Genomic DNA, 18,133 nt, shown 5'->3' on the forward strand with positions numbered 1-18,133 from the left:
TCGGAGCTAGAAACTGAAAGGCGCTGGTGTGAAAGCCGCATGTGAGATTTCCCTTAGCCTAAAATGTGTTGGAAAACTAGCCAGTAAAAGTGCAGGTGTTACATAGTGATGTCATGATGTTACGGAAGAATGGAGGCGTTTCAGGCAGGGGAGGGAACTTTTGGATTTTAGGCTTTGCAGACCATTTCATGCATAAAAACCTATAATACTTCACAGGAAAGGGAAAACCCCAAAAACCATATTAGGGCCTCTTTTAAGTGTTGACAAGGACAAGAAAGCAGTTTCCTTGGTATCTGATGGTGAATTTGTACATTTAAAGTGCAACATTTTCGATAGATGAACTGACATGATGTGTGATAGAAACAGACCTGTGGAATCACATCATGTAACCAACAAGTCCTCCAACTCATACGACCAAATGGGTCGATTGTTTAAGCCCATATTACGACCAAATATGTTGTTTGTTCAAGCGCTTAATACGACCTATAATTACGTTTGAAAATTGTCGGCCTCGAGTGCTCCCGTTGAATGCAAACGTTACAGAGGGTTGTTTATTCACAAATAACCCTCTCTGTAAAATCCTAAATTGTAGGATAGTTTGGCCATTAAAACGCGTTATGATTAGATTTCTAGCGAGAAGTATATATTGTACTTTTAGAATCCACGTCCAGTCGATATGTAGGATCTATAGTTTGATAGATATTACGAAGATGATTTGAGATTTCGTCAGGAGAACCTGTATATGCGGCAAGCTTCCATGTAAAGTTACGGGTTGAAAACAGTATTTCCGGTCTCGCCGTTTTCATAATAAAACCAATGATCAAATGATTTAACAGTGATATCTACACTACTCATCCACTAAAAAAACATCAGTTTATCCTAGTTAATTATACGACATTAATTGGTTTAAATTGTGTACAATGCTTTTGTGTTTTTCCCATAGGTTTTTCTCTTTCGATTCTGAGAGACAAGTTTCTTTTTTTAGAGGTTTTGATAGGCTAAAATAACGCCGCAATGCACGTCGGGATATGGTGTTTATGTGATATGAAATCGGAAAACATTAAAAAAAAAAATAATAATACTTTATTCCGAGTGTTCTTGCTTTTCTCTTTGAAAGTCATCACATAACGGCATTGTAATACACGGTTCGGCTGCATTAAATATTACATACCTGCCCTAGATATGTATTTATAGAGCCCTGATCAGAAGACCTTTTGACAAACTGGAAGAGATGCCGCCAAAACTGAAAACGTGACGTGGACCATAAATATATCAACAATTAAACAACATCTTCCATTTCTTTTCACACAATACGTCTCCTTGCAGTATCAACACTAATTCGGCTGACTTTTATATTTGATCCAATTAGTAGATAGTCTGTATTTACACAGCTGACAGAAAGGGACTTTTTTGTAGTTTTTAAAGATATTACTGATTTTCTGAACTACCTTTCCAACTCCTCATGCAGTTGACTGTTACAGGTCTATACAGGTTCATGGTACAATGCATAAGCTTCACATCGAGAGACTGAAACTGTATTTTCCTTTACCGTTCTGTTTTAAACTCACAATAAAGTGAATAGTCATATTATGTACGATATTATTATGTTTTATTAACTAGACCACTGGTCTAAACCGCACCTCCTAGTGGTTAAAGCACGTTATTGAATGTAGTTGTTGAATAAGTTATATTTATTTAGTTATTGATGAAAACATTTAAATATTAAGAGTAGCCTACATACAAAATAGGGGTCAATGATAGAAATATAGAATGGAAAATATCTAGAAGATACTGTAGTGATCTCTACAATAAAACAGTTTAGTGCAGGACGTCCAAAGATATTAACAGGAGGATGTGCAAAACAGACAAACTGATAAGGCTGAATTTTACTCAGGTGTAACTAAAGTCTGATTTAAGGGTTGTTTATATTTCACATCATTAATCAGAATCTGCAAAGTAACACAAATAAATGTAGTAGAGTAAAAATACCAGGTTAACCTCTGAATTGTAGTGGAGTAGAACAAAGTAGTACATGCTGCTGTAACAAAAACATTTCCCAACTTGGGATCAATAAAGTATCTTATCTTAAGATGATCGATGGCTACTGCCATATTTGCTAAATGTGCATCTGAACCTTGACAAGTGCATGTTTCAGGCTTATCAATTAACAACAGACATAAGACCATAAGACACAGACATAAGACCAGCTGTCATGTGGTATTAATGCTGCCCATTATGGACACAAGCAATTTTCACCCATGTATTAATTATATGTTTTAAATTTGATAACACCAATGTGTTTCGTGTCCCCTAAACCTCCAGGGATGTATACAGTTTAATACTGGCAACTTCTAATTGTGGGAAATACGAAAACGTCTTTTAAAACTACATTTCCCAGTAGAGACGTGCCATAGAACATGTTGCGAAACACACAATAGCCAGCAAGTGTAATTCTGGGGGGGAGGGCCGGGCTGGACCCGTCCAAGTCCAGTTTTGGATAGTCTGGCGTGGTTCCATTCCATTTCAAAGAGCTTTGACGCTCAGCGTAACCTTGTCGCACTGCCACTCCAATATCCAATCACAGAGCTTGAGGGCTAATCACGGGGTTTCTAAAGCAAGGCGGATGTTGTAGTCCCAAACGATAGCTGAGGATTCTGGGTAGTGTAGGGTCTTCGGAAACTCTGTAGTGTCTAAACTCCGAAAAAACAATTTGTTTCTCCGAATCGAAGGTTAAAAACACAAAAGCATTGTACACAATTTAAACCAATCAATATTGTGTAATTAACAAGGATAAACTGATGTTTTTTAGTGGATGAGTAATGGAGATATCACTGCGTAATCATTTGACAGTGTGGGGAATACTTCCGGTTTTATTATGAAAACTTCGAGACCGGAAATACTGTTTTCACCCACGCTAACTTTACATGGAAGTTGCCCCATATACAGTACACGTTCTCCTGGCGAGACCTCAAATCATGTTCGTATATCTATCAAACTGTAGATCCTACACATCCACTGGACGTGGATTATAAAAGTACAATATACACTTCTCGCTAGAAATCTAATAAAAAAGCATTTTAATGGCCAAACTATTCCACAATTTAGGATTTTCCAGAGAGGGTTATTTGTGAATAAACGACCCTCCGGAGCGTTTGCAATCGACAGGAGCATGTTGTTTCTTACACGACCACTAGAGGCGCTACACTTTAAAACGTGTCTCTGGGTCGTATTTAGCTGCTGAACAATCGACCTATATGGTCGTTTTTTGTAGGAGGACAGGCTGCATGTAACACACACCTGCAAAGCTGTAGTACAGATGTCACATATTTTTCCTATACCTACATTTTGAACTATCACGAGACAGAAACCAGATGTCCACCTATAGCTGTATCCTTACAGGTGGAGTAACCCCTGATGTTGACCTCAGCATGAACCCCATGACCTACCACAACATGTCTACACATTTGCCTATATCAGAAACTAATCAAACACAATACAGATCAGTATTTCTTAATTATCAGAGTGACACACACAGCTGTACAGATTTGATTTGAAGAGTGTGTGTGGAGAGGAGAGGAGGGGGTGTTAGTTAGTATGGAGAAATAACCAACAAGGAAACCACTTTCAGCTTCGCTGCTGCACCGCCTGGCTGGCCCGATGCCAGCTTTCTCCAGAGAGGGTTGGCTCACCCCTTCTCCTCCTCTCCTCCTCCCTTCTTTTTCTCCCAATCCCACATACGCACTCTCTCCAAAGCAACAGGCGAGAAGAAGGAAGGAGCGACCCAAAAAGCGAGGGCAACTTTTCAAAAACTTCTGCAACGAGGGAAACTTTTCTTAAAGATGTCCAACGTGTCGGTTTTGCTGACGGATTGATTTTTTTTTTTTAAAGGAGAAATCAGGAGGGGAGGACGCGCTTTTTTTTCTTCTTCTTCCACCGTATGAAACGCCACAAATCTGCCTGGGTTTTTACAGAGCAGGCGCTTCTGAGCTGGAGTGATTTAATGTCCCCGGGTCTCTGTGCAGGGCAGTGAAGGATGCCAGGATGCCCCCTCTGATCGCCCATCTGCTGGTCATCTGGCTGAGCGTCCACAGGCTGGTGTGGTGCACGGAGCGCTCCTCCACCCGGGAGCGCTTCAAGGTGGTCATATCTCCTCTCATCTGCAAGAGGATCTGTGTGAAGGGCCAGTGTCAGGATACCTGCGAGCAGGGCAACAACACCACGCTGATCGCGGAGAACGGCCAGGTGGCAGACACGCTCATCGGACAGGGCTTCAGGGTCGGTGAGTGGAACAATGCTGTTTATTTACAGGCGGATATAATGAGACCGCCGAGATTAACTAATAGTGCTGCTCTGACCTCTGGGGTTAGTTTATCCTCTGTGGGGAGAAAAGGGAGTCCTGTTTGGTTTGCTTATAAATGGTGCTTTTCTGTATTAAGATGTACTTTATAGCTAGCTTTTTAACACTTTCAGACATTATTATTGGACAATAACTAGCCTATACTTTGAATCGTTAATGGAAACAATAAAAGTGCCAATCATGAAACTCTCCATAAAATACTCAAAATGGGCCCTGTTATAACAAGTCAATGGTGGAAAAAGTATTACAGCAACTTCCTAATTAAGTAAAAAATAACTACTTCACTTTATTGCAAGGAAAAGTCTTGCTCAATGCTTGTGGATTGTTACTTCAGAAAAGTACATTAAAGAGAAAGTATGCTTCAACAAATTGACCCCTTTTAATGTTTTGAGTTAGATTGTCGATCATTTTTTAACAGTTGAGGAGCTGTTTGGTTTGCAAAATGTTAGAAAATGTGTTTTGACATGCGTTTCCCAAAGCCCAATATGTATTTCCCAAATGTTCTGAACAAGTCAAACATACTGTCACAGTCACAGAAGAGTAAAGAAACCCACAAATATTAACATTTGAGAAGATATTTTTGACTTTTTCAAAAAAAAAAAATCAAACCAAATAATCTTACCATACTGCATATGACCATGAACTGCAGAGTTGTATCAACATATGTTACAAAGTCCTTGAAATAGAGTACGAATACGGCCTAACAATTACAACGATCCCTTTAAAGGTCATTATCTTCTTTATAACTTACTGTACATCAATTTGACACCAGCCTATTAATCCACCTTGAATACATGTCATTAAAATGTGTGCCGAGTGGGAATAAACTTTGCTCTGCAAATAAATAGGTGACTACTATGAGGTGATCTGGGTTTACCCTCCACTGCTGGAAAATGTTTCCATATTACACTTTAATTACTGAGGCATGGCTCATTACATAGCATATAAATGTACTCCTGATCTATACTTCCCCTCTGACTCCAGTGTCTATAGTTGGCATGAGAGGAGCCTTTCTGCCATATCAGATCAGCTGTGGTGAGACGTGGAGCCGCACAGTCTACGTCAGGCTCCAGCCCAGGACTGGATGTCACTGCTCCACTTCTCTCTTACTCGCTCAGTGTACAGAATAAGAATCTAAATGAGAAAATGATGTGCCTGAGTTGGTCTGTTGTGAGTAAACAGGAGCTTCTTCTGTGGAGGACAGGAGTGGATGTTGTCTCTTTTTCACCACATTTCATATAAACCCCATATTCAGATAACATGTAACCCATCGCAGCATAATGTGATCAGGCAGCAGCTTTATTTCTGTGGTCCTCACACTGGCGTCTTCTGTTTCTGGAAGATAAAAAGTACAATCAACTGAAACACTCCCAAAAGTTATATCCGTCTAATTTAAAAACAACTTGTTTTTCTCCTAAACTGTCGGCGGTGATTGCGTCCAGAGTTTAAAGCCACTCTGGATGCTTACACAGGTTTGGATTATAAAGGGGAAGCTATGATGCAATGCTACTGAATGAGGAATACATAAATATAAATAGGACATCCAAGGCTATGGAAAGCCGACAGAGGAAATCATCAGCAAATATTTGATAATTGCTGCGGGGTTGTGTTGCTTTTTCGGTCGTACTTGGTCATACAGGTCTGCAGATGTTTTCATTGGTTTGCTGTAGTGGAAAGAAGCAGGCTGCATTTAATCAAGGTCAAGTGAATCCCCCTTGTTTTGCCTTGGCAGGATTCTTCCTCCTTGACACCATGCAGTGCTGTGGAGTCAGAGCATTGGCTCTGCTCCCTCTTCTCCCCCGACGTCTTTGTGGTGCATCACGTTTTGGAGCTTCTGTGTCAAATAATTTAAGAGAGACATTTTAGATTCCTGGAATGCCTCATGCTGCTTTACATTGGGTCCGTGCAGTGAAGCTCTGCAGTCAGCTGTCTCCTGGGTTTCACAGGCAAAGCATCTGAAAAAGATTTTAAATGGGGCTATTAGTTTTTTTGTGGCAAAGGGGATAGAGGGTTCATCTTGGATTGGAGAGGAGACGTGTGTTGTTCAGTTTGAGGGCAGGAATGTGGTTTGGACAAGTGGAAATGTCTCTCTCCCGTGTTAAAACGGCCATGCCTGTAGCAGAAACAATACGAAGACTTTTCCATATTTCTGCTGTTGTGACGTCAGCACCGCGAGGCCCAAACTAAGTCAATCTTTCCTCCACAGAAATGTATTTCCTGTGTGTGCAGAATGCCTTTCAGTGCATGAGCTTCAATCTGTTCACGGTTTTTCACAGACGGTAAAGTTCAACAATTTAAGTGGACAGGCAGGCGAAGGATCAAGAAACAGTTTTTAGTAGATATCTGGGATTTCTGCCAGCAGATGAACTATTTTTTGGTCCATTACTTTGAGTCATAGAGAGAGACTGCATTGGGCAGTTTAACATGGAAAAGTGACCGAAAGCTTGGGAATAAGAAACTGGGGACATTGCTGTTACGTGGTATACATCTGCTCCGAACCATTTTAAATCCTAATGGCATGTTTACAGGATCATACATAAATGTAACCTTACATTTAAGTTGGATGGTGGTTAAACATCTGTAGTGCAAAGTAGAGGAGTCAAGATGTCAGTGTTGGCAGATGATCTAAGGAATTGTTTTGCCATTGTTCACGTATTCATCCACAACACATTCTCTTCACTGTGCTATGAAACAGAGACAAGAAAGAAAAGATTGAATGTTTACATATCTGTTTGTCATGCTAGCCGTGTGGCCCTTTGTATTGCACATATTTGTCTGTAGGTCAGTCCTTTTGGATCCAAACTCAAATATGTCAACTATATTGAATGGATTGCTATGACATTTGGCACAGACTATAGTGTTTGAAGGGTTTGTGTTTAAATGGACTATGCAGATATTTAGAAAGCAGGGCGGACAATGTATAATGCTGATATATCGTTACATTTTGTTGCCCTTTTTATTTATTTAATGAACACTCACTGTCTGCTATGTCTCTCTTCTTGAGTAGATCTGCACTCTGCCTTCCGTGCACTTATTTTTAAATGAAAAATGTGCACAGGTTGTCAAAGCACCACACTTCAACAACAGCTCATGAATGAAAAATGAGTTTAGGTCACTTAACAACAGAACTTATAACCGGAAGCAACATCTCTTAGTCACATATGTAACCCTGCATAAATACATAACATATTATCATTGTTAGTGTAATGGACTTTATTGGTGTTGGCACATTGACATTTTTAAATAGTGAGGGTGACATTTGTGGTTATGTGTAAAATACCATCATAACAATTGGATGGGTTGCTATGAAACATAGTATTCAGATATTCAGGATGAATTAAGGCTTTTTAGAGGGACCCTAAACAGTAAATAAAGTAAAAAACATTCACTCGCTACAGGTACATGAAGACAAATCGGCAACTCTTCTGCGCTTTGTGTGAGAGATCTTACACACACACAGTCAGGGATTACAGAATATCTATTCTGGTTAAGTAGGTAGCAGTTAGACTAAGTACTTTAATATATAGTATACAGCATACATCATAGCATAATCATTATTTTACACATGTTCTATGAGCTCAAGCATACACTGCAAATAACATACTACATGCTTTCTCCTTGAGTGAACACTCATGCAACATATTTAATCTACATTCTGCAGTGAAGATGATATATGCTCTGGTCATATGTTTCCAGGGATCCACATGACATCTCATTGATATATCCATATATCCAAACACACTTCCTAAAACTTGAAAGCCTCCCAGCCATGTTGGCAGGCAGATTAAAGTTGGCGTTTACAGCTTGATTCGACTTTTTCTTGGATTCTACATCATATCAAGTCATCTTCGGAATCTGTGGGGGCAGTATCAGCATTTATGTCGAGAATAGGATGAATGGTCTTGCAAATCTCATTAGTAAAACATTGTAAAAATCCTATCGCATGTCCTCCTCCACGTCTCTATGCAACCTGAACCTGTTTACCGACAGATAAGGACTGTCTTTGTAATTATGTCCATGTGTTTGGCTGACAAAATATCCAACGGCCAACTTTTTCAATCCTTAGCTCGTGGAAGCTTGGTGTAAATTGCAGGATCGGGTGAAGTAGAGACGTTTTTCTGCCGAGTGTTTTTGTTTATGTGCGAGCATCTGCCTCACACTTTGACCACTTGTAAAAGAAGTAGTTCAAAGACATCCTTTCAAAAATATTCTGTATCCGTGCCCATGCCTTGGCATTTTTTCAAACCACAAATAGTCTCTTTTTTTCTTGCCGTTGCCAGCAGAGAGGCATCCCATCCATCAGCCTCACTGACAGCAGCTGCTCTCTCTTCTGCATCTCAATACCATCTCTTTTCTATCGGGGCTCCAGACATCCAGGCTATTCTAGATTATCCTTTTTTTTCTGGAATAACTTAAAGCATGGGGCCTCACGTTGCACAGGAAGTGGTCTTATCATATCCCGGTCTGGTCTGGTCTCCCCTAAAATGGGCATCATGAGAAGTGGATATGGCTATTTCAGGATTTCCCATGTGGTTCTTTATTTAGAGTAAAACGACAGTAGTAGCCATGTGGTTTGTTTTGGTTTGCCCTTGGCATGGGTCAGAGGTCCATGGGAGCCTGAACATATAGACAAGTTCCTTAAATACAACAGACGGAGCCGGTTGTGCTTTCTCTGTGGAGTTTATTTTACCCTTCAAAGCCCTCTGCTCTTCCCCACACACTCTTCTTTCTCTCATGGCTGAATTTGGAGAAGGCGGTCTAACACAGGCAACCAAAAACCTGCAGCACTCCGTATTTCTGCCACAGGTTGGACTGAGCTCAGAGGAGAAGCTGGGCCCGGCTCCCATACTCACACCCCCTCAATCACAAACCCATGTGCGAGAGGCTCGTGCACATTCATATGCGCCTTTGAAATTATGAGAGCTTCCACCTTTTGATCATATGCGCATTTATCATAGTTACATGCTGCTCATTGCCTCTTGTTAGGGGAGTTAGGGAGTTTTCATATTTATGGATGCACATTCTGTCACCTATCTCTGTCTATTTATGCATGTTGTGAAAATAACACACGGGTATTTGGGATCCACCAACTTCATTAACCCTTCTATCACTGTGTCGAAAGTGGACACTATCACTAAGTAGACAAACTATAAATGCTATGGGTGTATGCATATGAACACGGTCTTGTATGTATGAATAGTTGAGTATGAACTTCTTGGAAATACTCCAGGTACTATTCAAAGAATAATTTTCATGTGAATAAATACTCCATACTTTAAAGCAGCCCAACATTGTGATACATGAATTATGTTGTTAAAAGGGTTAAATCCACAGTCTTGTCCATCAGGATTAGAGAGAAAATCCCCCTGATCTGAGCAGGGGTTTCTTAAGATATCATTCTCCTCTGTCATCACATCCTGCCCCAACAAATACATTCATTACATTATGGAAACAAAGCAACAATTTGTCGTCACAAGGGAACAGTGTGTATATTTGCGTGTGTGCGTGCGTGTGTGTGTGTGTGTGTGTGTGTGTGTGTGTGTGTGTGTGTGTGTGTGTGTGTGTGTGTGTGTGTGTGTGTGTGTGTGTGTGTGTGTGTGTGTGTGTGTGTGTGTGTGTTGTGTGTGTGTGTGTGTGTGTGTGTGTGTGTGTGTGTGTGTGTGTGTGTGTGTGTGTGTGTGTGTGTGTGTGTGTGTGTGTGTGTGTGTGTGTGTGTGTGTGTGTGTGTGTGTGTGTGTGTGTGTGCCTGCCTGAGTGTGTTTGGTGCTCAGGAGCAGTGTACTAAACCCGGCTCAAACAAACAGCCTTCTTTGCCATCTTTAACACTCTCCTCCCATTTCCTTAGCGAGGGGGAGAAACGGAGCAGTTATTTAAAGCCGCGCAGAGGAATGCGAGCGCTATGGACTGCAACCACACCGTGCAGGACCTTGTAGCTGTAGCGATTAGCCAGGGTAAACAGAAAAACATGAACTCTGCCAGCCCCGGGGAGTGAGCAGCTCAGAGACATTACCTGCCACGCGCTGCAGTGCAGGTACCTGACATAATCTCAGCAGAGCACCGTCAGCACTGCTCTACCCGCCTGCCCTCTGGTTCCTTTCACTGAAGCTTTTAGACACTCATTATATGACATCATCACTATCTGTGCCGAGATCCTGTCTGACTTTCTGGCTCTCTTTCCACAAACATCTCTGCCAGAGAGGAGTGACAGGGTAACGCTGGACTTGTGCCCACCCAAGAGCTATGGAAGCCATACCGCATATTTCCATGACATGTGAAAATCCAATTGTGCAAGTTTGATTTTGATTTGTACAAATGCAAACCTCCTTCCTGACATTCCTTCTTCCTCATGATGGCTGCTTCAGTTTCTCAGTTTTCTCTGCTCATCGTCCCGTTTGTGTTAGGGTTAACAAACTGTTGTTTTAGGCGCACTGGGAGAGGTAATGGATGCCTTTGGTGACAGTGGTGGACTCTGGCGAAGGGCAGCACCATTGTTTGGATAGCCGAGGCCAAGGCCGCTCAGCTTTCTGGGGGTTGACTGAACGTAGAGAGTTTGCAAGGGGAGGAGGAGTGTGTATGCAGGTTTGTGTTTCAAAAGGCAGTGATTATGTCATTTACTCCCAACGTCTGGCTCAGCTGCAAGAGTCCGACCCACTTCATGCGTCGCTCTCTCTCGCTCGGTGTGGTATGTGGTCTTTTGGTGCCAGTTGATGGTAGGCGTATTTGGGGATGCGGTTTCCCACTTGGAGCTGATGGTAAAGGGAAGCACGTCATATGATGATAGCCATTCTCTTTCTAAACAGAGACTCCAGCAACCAAGTGTTTACATTTGTGGGACTCAGCCGTGGCTTAGTCACGGTAGTCTAAGGTCATTAAAATGGCGTTGGATGGCATAGAAAGACTGTTTATCAAAAGTAGAGACTCACTGTGACGTCACACATTGGTTTGTGGACTACGGTGGCATTTTGGCTGTCTCCATTTTGTGTTTTTGAAACAAGAAATGCTATGAGAGGATCCAGCAAGTACTACTGCAGATATTTCTAGGCGACTAAAGTGTTACAATGAACCTTTATGAAGTGGAAACACTGAAAGTTCAAAGGCAAAAACCCAGAGCTCCCAAAAAACACTGTGGTAGGGAAGTGTCAATCACAAGATAGCCACACCCTACGAATACGCAGACTTATTATCTATTTTACTGGAAATTCCCAAAATGAACACCATGCTGAATTGAAGAAGACATACAGCTACAGAGCAATACAGCTTGAGGCAATACACTCTTTGTTCAAATGATTACTGAGGTAATAAATCAAGAAAGAAGCATTTTTTATTTTATACATTATTTTCAAGCTTCACTTCTTCCATTACAACAAAGGTTGCCGATTCCAGCAAGCTGAGAAAGGTTGCATTTATGGTACATGTGCCAGAACAAAAGCTGAGGGCGAGAAGATTGCAGATATTGTTGTTGAAAATCCTACAAAAGATGGCTTTTCATTAGACTGAAGGACTAACAACTCTCTAAAACAGATAAGATAATATCTTATTTGTTTTATGTATAAAACTTTAACTTATCAAAAGAGTTGTTGACGTTTTATTGGGTTATATTTGTCGAACCTCTTCTTGGGCCGGAACGAGAGTGGCTATATACAGGATGGTCCTGTATATAAGGTCTCTGAAATGGCTATATACAGGACCGTCCTGTACACAGCTCTCTGAAATGGCTATATACAGGACGGTCCTGCACGTTTACAGCAGGATAAATTACAAAAATGTACAGCATACTACATACAATTCAAAAGACGGTTTCTCCGATTTCTAAAATAAAAATGCCGGCGTAGCCGATAAATGATTTGTGTTGCTTTCAATGCAAAATCACTACACGTCAACGAAATATCGGCGTATTCTTTAAAAAAAAAACTTCAGTTTTAATAAAACCGAGTAGTCTTTAAAGTATGCAGTGATATCCTTTACAAGTAAAACATTGTGCATTGGAAAATATAAAGTAGAAAATGATTGAAACAACATAAAAAGATAAGCCAAAAAAAAGACTGAAATCAGCATAAAAAGCTAAGCAATTGGCATGGAAAGAGATTTAATTTGCACAATTTTATATTGAGGGGAAACTCATTGAAAATAATGTTGTCGTGAGAATATTTATCTGTGAATCCTATCCCTACATTACCAACCGCGAAACTTGCTTAAGCATGCTATAATAGCCCGGTCTGTATATAGTCATTTGACGTTAGCTGCAGGACGGTCCTGTATATAGCCATTTCAGATATCTTATCCACAGGACCGTCCTGTATATAGCCATTTCAGAGACCTTATATACAGGACCGTCCTATATAGCCATTTCAGGGCTTCTGTGCAGGACCGTCCTGTATATATAGCCTCGGCCGCCAGGAACAATGACTTCCTGGAGACGACATGTAAAAGTGAATATCTGTGGAAGTATCATATCAAAATATATGTATCTCTCTACTGAAGATTTTAACTACTGTTTACCAAAACTCTTATGGCATCCATTTTTTTTTTTTCAGAATGGGGTGGTTCTGACTGAATCAAAGTGAAACTGATTAGTCTGCATCATCGGGTACATTTAAATTGTTGCCCCAGGGTTGAAAGAAAGCGACAGATCAGGCCATTGTAACATCTGGGAGATATTGTCTGCAGTAGCTTTCAGCTCTGCGTGCCGGGGAGCTTCTGAGCTGTGGTTTGTAGGACTGTAATTTGTTGTTTCTGAGCTGGGAGGGTGCGGCTGCGGCGAAAAAAGTCCGCTGTGGAGGGAGGGGGCTGAAGATGCGTCATCTCCAGACAGACTGACAGACAGGAGTGGGTGGGTGGTCACTCACAGGGCACTGAGAGGGCAACCTTTCCTCCCTTTGTCTTCTTTCTTACTTTCTTATACTCATATTCATGGCTGAAGACATTCTTCTGTTCTGCTTGCAAAAAAAACACAGATCAGTTTAATTTCCCCCACTACCTGTATTTGGTAAATATACTTAAAAAATCGTTCTCTTTCTTTGTCTCCATGTGGCATGCATGGTATATTTTGTGTTACACCAGCCTAGCTTACTGAGCAGTTGAGGAATGCACAGTATGTTTTTCCTTTAAGGAAAAAAAAAGTCTGTATTACAAGTGTGGGAATCACAATAATCCCACTGAAACGTCACATTATTTTTTATTCCCCCGATTTTTACATCTCTGCCTCGTTTAGCTTCATTCACCCACTTTCCCAGATGTATTATACAGTCTATGAAACAGACATGTTCCCACTGAGATCTGTCTTTCTCCTCACTCGGTGAATAATGACCTCATGAAGACGGGGCTCTCACTCGTATGTCACATGAAACACTCTGACGTGAAGAGATGGAAAACAAAGACTTTTTTTCCCCAGTCTTTTTGTCTCGTTTTTCACTTCAGTTTTCTCTTGGAGTGAGCGCTGCATGGGAAAATTATACGCTTCCTGACTGGCTTGGAAAATACCTTTGAGCCAATATTATATTAGGTTTCGGCAGACCGAAAGGATAGTGTCAACTTTGAGTATTTTCTTAGCTAGTTCACGTTATTGAATCACTTTGTCGAGTGATAAAATAAAAGACGAATCATCTTCAAATGAGATGCTGGCTTTTTCTTAACTTTCTCCCTTTTTTTTCATGGAAAATAATACTCATAGTAAAAAAACTACTTCACTCCCTCTTCAATCCATTTCTTGCCACAGTCATTCAGACCACCAAATAACTCTTATGTGCGTTTGATTTTTAATAACACACCACCTCTAGACTCAGGAATGCGTTAGATCCATAAAGACAAAGGCGTGGTATGAAAAGAGTGAGACGCTGACTGACGGCGAGAGTCAATGAGCAGTTTCTGATCATAAATCCTGCTAATGAACTCTGACTTGATGATTTAAAGGGAAAGTCCACTGGAAAGTAAAGTCCTTCTTATGATCTCAACTTTAAAGCGTTTTGCTCTTTTCAGTATGTAATGTGGTGCAGTCGTCCAACCACAGCGGCGCTCCAGGAGACAGTACACCCTCCGCTTAATAGCTCTCTCACACACACATGGAAGAACACACTCGTTCACATATGAGATCTGCAGAAAACATTAGCCGCTGCATTGCAGTATTTCTCAAGCTAAAATGAAGGAGGCAGATGTAAGGGAGATCTGCCATCGTGTGTTATGACATCCAAATGATTGATTCGTCTTGGAGCTCTGCAGGAAAACCGACATGAGACACATATTTGATATAGCATCCAATAATCTGGAGAATAAAGGAATAAAGGGCAGTGGTATTAACTCCTGTTGTTGAGAGATTTAGTTTGATCAAAAAGAACAAGAAAAACAGTAACAAAAAAGAAAAATACAAAAAGGAAAACTAGCTGGATATATGAGAAGTGACTTTATTTGATTGTCTAATTCTGGGTTAATAACAGCATTTAGAACTTTATCAATAATGTTAAAAAAGATACAATGGGTAGCTAAGTTGGAACAGTTGGAACATAGTGCGTGGTGTGTGCATGTAAATGGTCTGCAAAGGCTAAAATCCATGTATTTCTTCCAGATGGAGTTTCTCTCTCACACAAATGCCTCCATAGGACGCCTTTGTTTATTTCTGTAACACATTGACATCACTATGCAACACTGGCGCTTTTATTGGCTACTATGCCAACACATTGTACGTGCTAAGGGGCGGGATCTATCTAAGCGGTTGACCAATCACACCGGAGCCGGCCAGCTAACCAATGAGAGCAGACGCCAATGCAATGGTTTTTTAAACAGCACTTTCAGAAGTTGGTCTGATTTGATAGAAGTCTACGAGAAAATTAGACTACTTTTTATTTATTTATTACCTCATTAAACATTTTCCTAATGAGCTTTTGGTCTTGATTGCTATTTTCAAGTTTTCTTCAATAAAGTGTAATGTTTATTTTTTAAATGATGTTCCAATTTAGAGTACAATAAGGATAACCCTGTAAATGCTTTATGGCGGGGCTACCTTGTGAAGTGTCGTCCCGGTCTGGGTGTTGTCCCTTTATCTTCCTAAACTTGTACCCTAAAAGTTAATTAGAACATTTTAGTGGCATGACACTAACTTTAGCTGTACTCCACCCTCTTGTCTTGGGACGTCATTGACAAACAAGGGCTTAAAAAGCATTGTTCCCAAACTAATGGCACGCTGTCACAGTGACTATGTCCACTTCTTATGTCGTTTTTGAATGTTACTTTAGATAATTAAGTGGGTTCCAGATTTCAATCTTGGGAAAGAGAAAACAAGGGTATGAGATTGACGCTCTGTTTCTGCAGAAGCTGGTGTTTGTCAGGATTGTAGAAGGAGGTGTGCTGGCAGCTGTGTATTGTACTTTGCACTATGTTTCATGTCATCACAGTGACTTCATTTCACAAACAGATCTCCTTCTCACGGCCCGCGCCCCCGACTCCACCCATACAATCTGTAATATGATTCCCTTATTTTCCTTTTTGTTCATTAGCATTGACCCTGACCGTTCTTCATTCAGACACCTTTTCATCCAGACGGGGCCTCAAACCAGACTTTCCTTACAGTGCGTCCTCTCTCCAGTCTCTGTGGGTTCAGATTGTGTAATCACGTTTGGAAAATACTTTATTTTCCTGACTTTCTGTCTGCTATGTTTATTTTCAACCCCACATCTTTCCCAGTTTCCTCTCATTCTAAATCCAGTACTGAGACGAAACCTGAACCCTGGAAACGAGCTCTTACTGTAAATGTTCCGCCTCCACAGTCTGTGCTGCTCACCTTCTTTTCCCCGCCATGCCTGAGACTTCAGTCTGATTCTGCATGTTGCTGCCTGTTCTCAGTCCTGGCGGTTAAAGACCACTGTCACATGCTGTTAGGCAGTATCCATTTAGCTTCAGATTTAAACATTTTAACCCACCAGTCGGGTGTTTCATTGATGTCCTTTTAATTTTCCTGCCATACCTTCACTATGCAAGGATGTCCCTGCTGTGTTTAAAGTGATCTTGTCCCCCAATTACGCCACAGCCCAGACTCCCTGGCAGTCCATGTCTAATAACTTCCATGTGCATACACTTGGCGCAGCAGCAAAAAGAGGCCTCCTATCCTATTTCTCCTCACCTCTTCTCTCCTCTCCTCACCTCTCGCCGTCTCCCTCACCCCTCCTCTGTCAGGATGAGGTTGTGTTAAAGCTCAAACTTCACCGATTAGCAGATCGAAATGGCAACAAGAAGTACCAGCTTGAAAAAAGTGAAGATGCTAAATGTAGCTCTGCTTAGAAGTGTTTGTTGTCTTATGGTGCTTAATTGGAATGCAGGTAATGACCTGACCATTGTCAAAGCAGTTGACTGGTAGTAAAGAAAGTTGTTGTTAAAGTCATAATATTTGTGTTTAAAACTTGAGAGAAACTCCCTCTGGAGGGAACTTTGGGATCTTTTTAACCTACATTTTAAGAAGGTAACCAATTTTTCTCAGGGATAACGGCTCAGGCATCCCAAAAAGTTGAATGTAGGCTATGTGTAATCTCACATACTATGAATGCCGACATGTCGTGGACTTTCAGTATTACATCTTTAATGATGGTAGTGCTATAGTAGCATTGTTTGGTTTCAGTTTTTTCTTTTTCTCTGGATTCCTTCCCTGCAGTTTTCCCCACAGTATTGCTAGCTCTCAATTTCCTCTGATTGTTCTATTGTGGATATTTCAAAAACAACTGGACTTAACAAAAGCTCCCCATGAAACGGCTGTGAATACTGTACTTGCCATGAATCTCTCTCCAGCTGGCTGCTTTCCCATGCATTTCTAGATCTCTCGCATATGTCAGAATAAAGCTGTTGAACAGATCCATGACTCTACCTGCTGCTGACTGGCTGGAGGGACCTGCTAGTCTGTCAAGCTGATGTGACTTTTACAGTGGTACAGCTCAAAGTGAATCATGCCACAAACCTCTTTATGTTGTCTGTCTGCCGTATTTGTGTGATATAACACTAAATCATCAGCCTGAGTCTCTCCCTGGGGTGAATGGGTACACAATTAGCAATTCCACTCAGACGAGACTCATGAATAACTTCTTTTTTTTGTGTTTCATAACTTCTTATTTACTTATGATGTTCGAGTGTGTGTAAGCCTTTCCTTTTCCTCTCAACAGATGTGATTCATAGCTCTGAACTGCTCACCCCTCGGTATGACACATCTTACCCTGTCTCTCTCTGCAGTTGTGTGTCCCCTGACGTGTATGAATGGAGGAGTTTGCAGCTCGAGGAAGCACTGCCTTTGCCTGCCTGGCTTCACCGGGCGGCTCTGCCAGTTTCCACTCCATCACACGCAGCAAGCTCAGGCAGCGCGGGGCAACAAGCAGCCCATCTACCCCCTATCTTTGAAGCCAGACATCCATAAGCAACTGGAGCATTTAAGCATATCACGTACACAGTTGATGCAAACCCACTCAGTTTTCACCCTACCCATGTCACATTCTTCTGAAGGTATCTATCATTCAATACAGATCATGTTAGAGCTTTTGCATTTTCCAATTTGATTTAGTTAATGGTTAAATATGTGTTTGTGATGCATTTCGTTCCCCCAATGTCTTCTTTTCCTATGTTTTCAGTGCAGTTAAATGTACGCGTTCACCACACACCAGACACCTCTGTAGTCATTCAAGCACTCGACCAATCAGATGTCAAGCCTCCTCACAAGACTGGGCCTCGTCCGATCCCCTCCAGACACAAACCGAAGGGACGCTGCTTCCAGGAGACCACACCCAAACAAGCTGTGAGTTCACGCTGCAG

General features: G+C 41.3%; 1 protein-coding gene across 1 annotated transcript in view; it reads left to right on the plus strand.

The window, feature by feature from the left end:
• Positions 1-3,667: 3,667 nt before the first annotated feature.
• Positions 3,668-18,133, plus strand: part of ltbp3 (latent transforming growth factor beta binding protein 3) — a 32,549-nt gene continuing 18,083 nt past the window's right edge. Inside the window, 3 exon segments of the mRNA XM_034099341.2 lie at positions 3,668-4,279; positions 17,561-17,827; positions 17,953-18,116. Of these exon segments, the coding sequence (XP_033955232.1) occupies positions 4,042-4,279; positions 17,561-17,827; positions 17,953-18,116 (669 nt within the window). The 5' untranslated portion in view covers positions 3,668-4,041.

This window comes from Pseudochaenichthys georgianus, chromosome 14, assembly GCF_902827115.2.
Source record: "Pseudochaenichthys georgianus chromosome 14, fPseGeo1.2, whole genome shotgun sequence".
Taxonomy (NCBI): Eukaryota; Metazoa; Chordata; class Actinopteri; order Perciformes; family Channichthyidae; genus Pseudochaenichthys; species Pseudochaenichthys georgianus.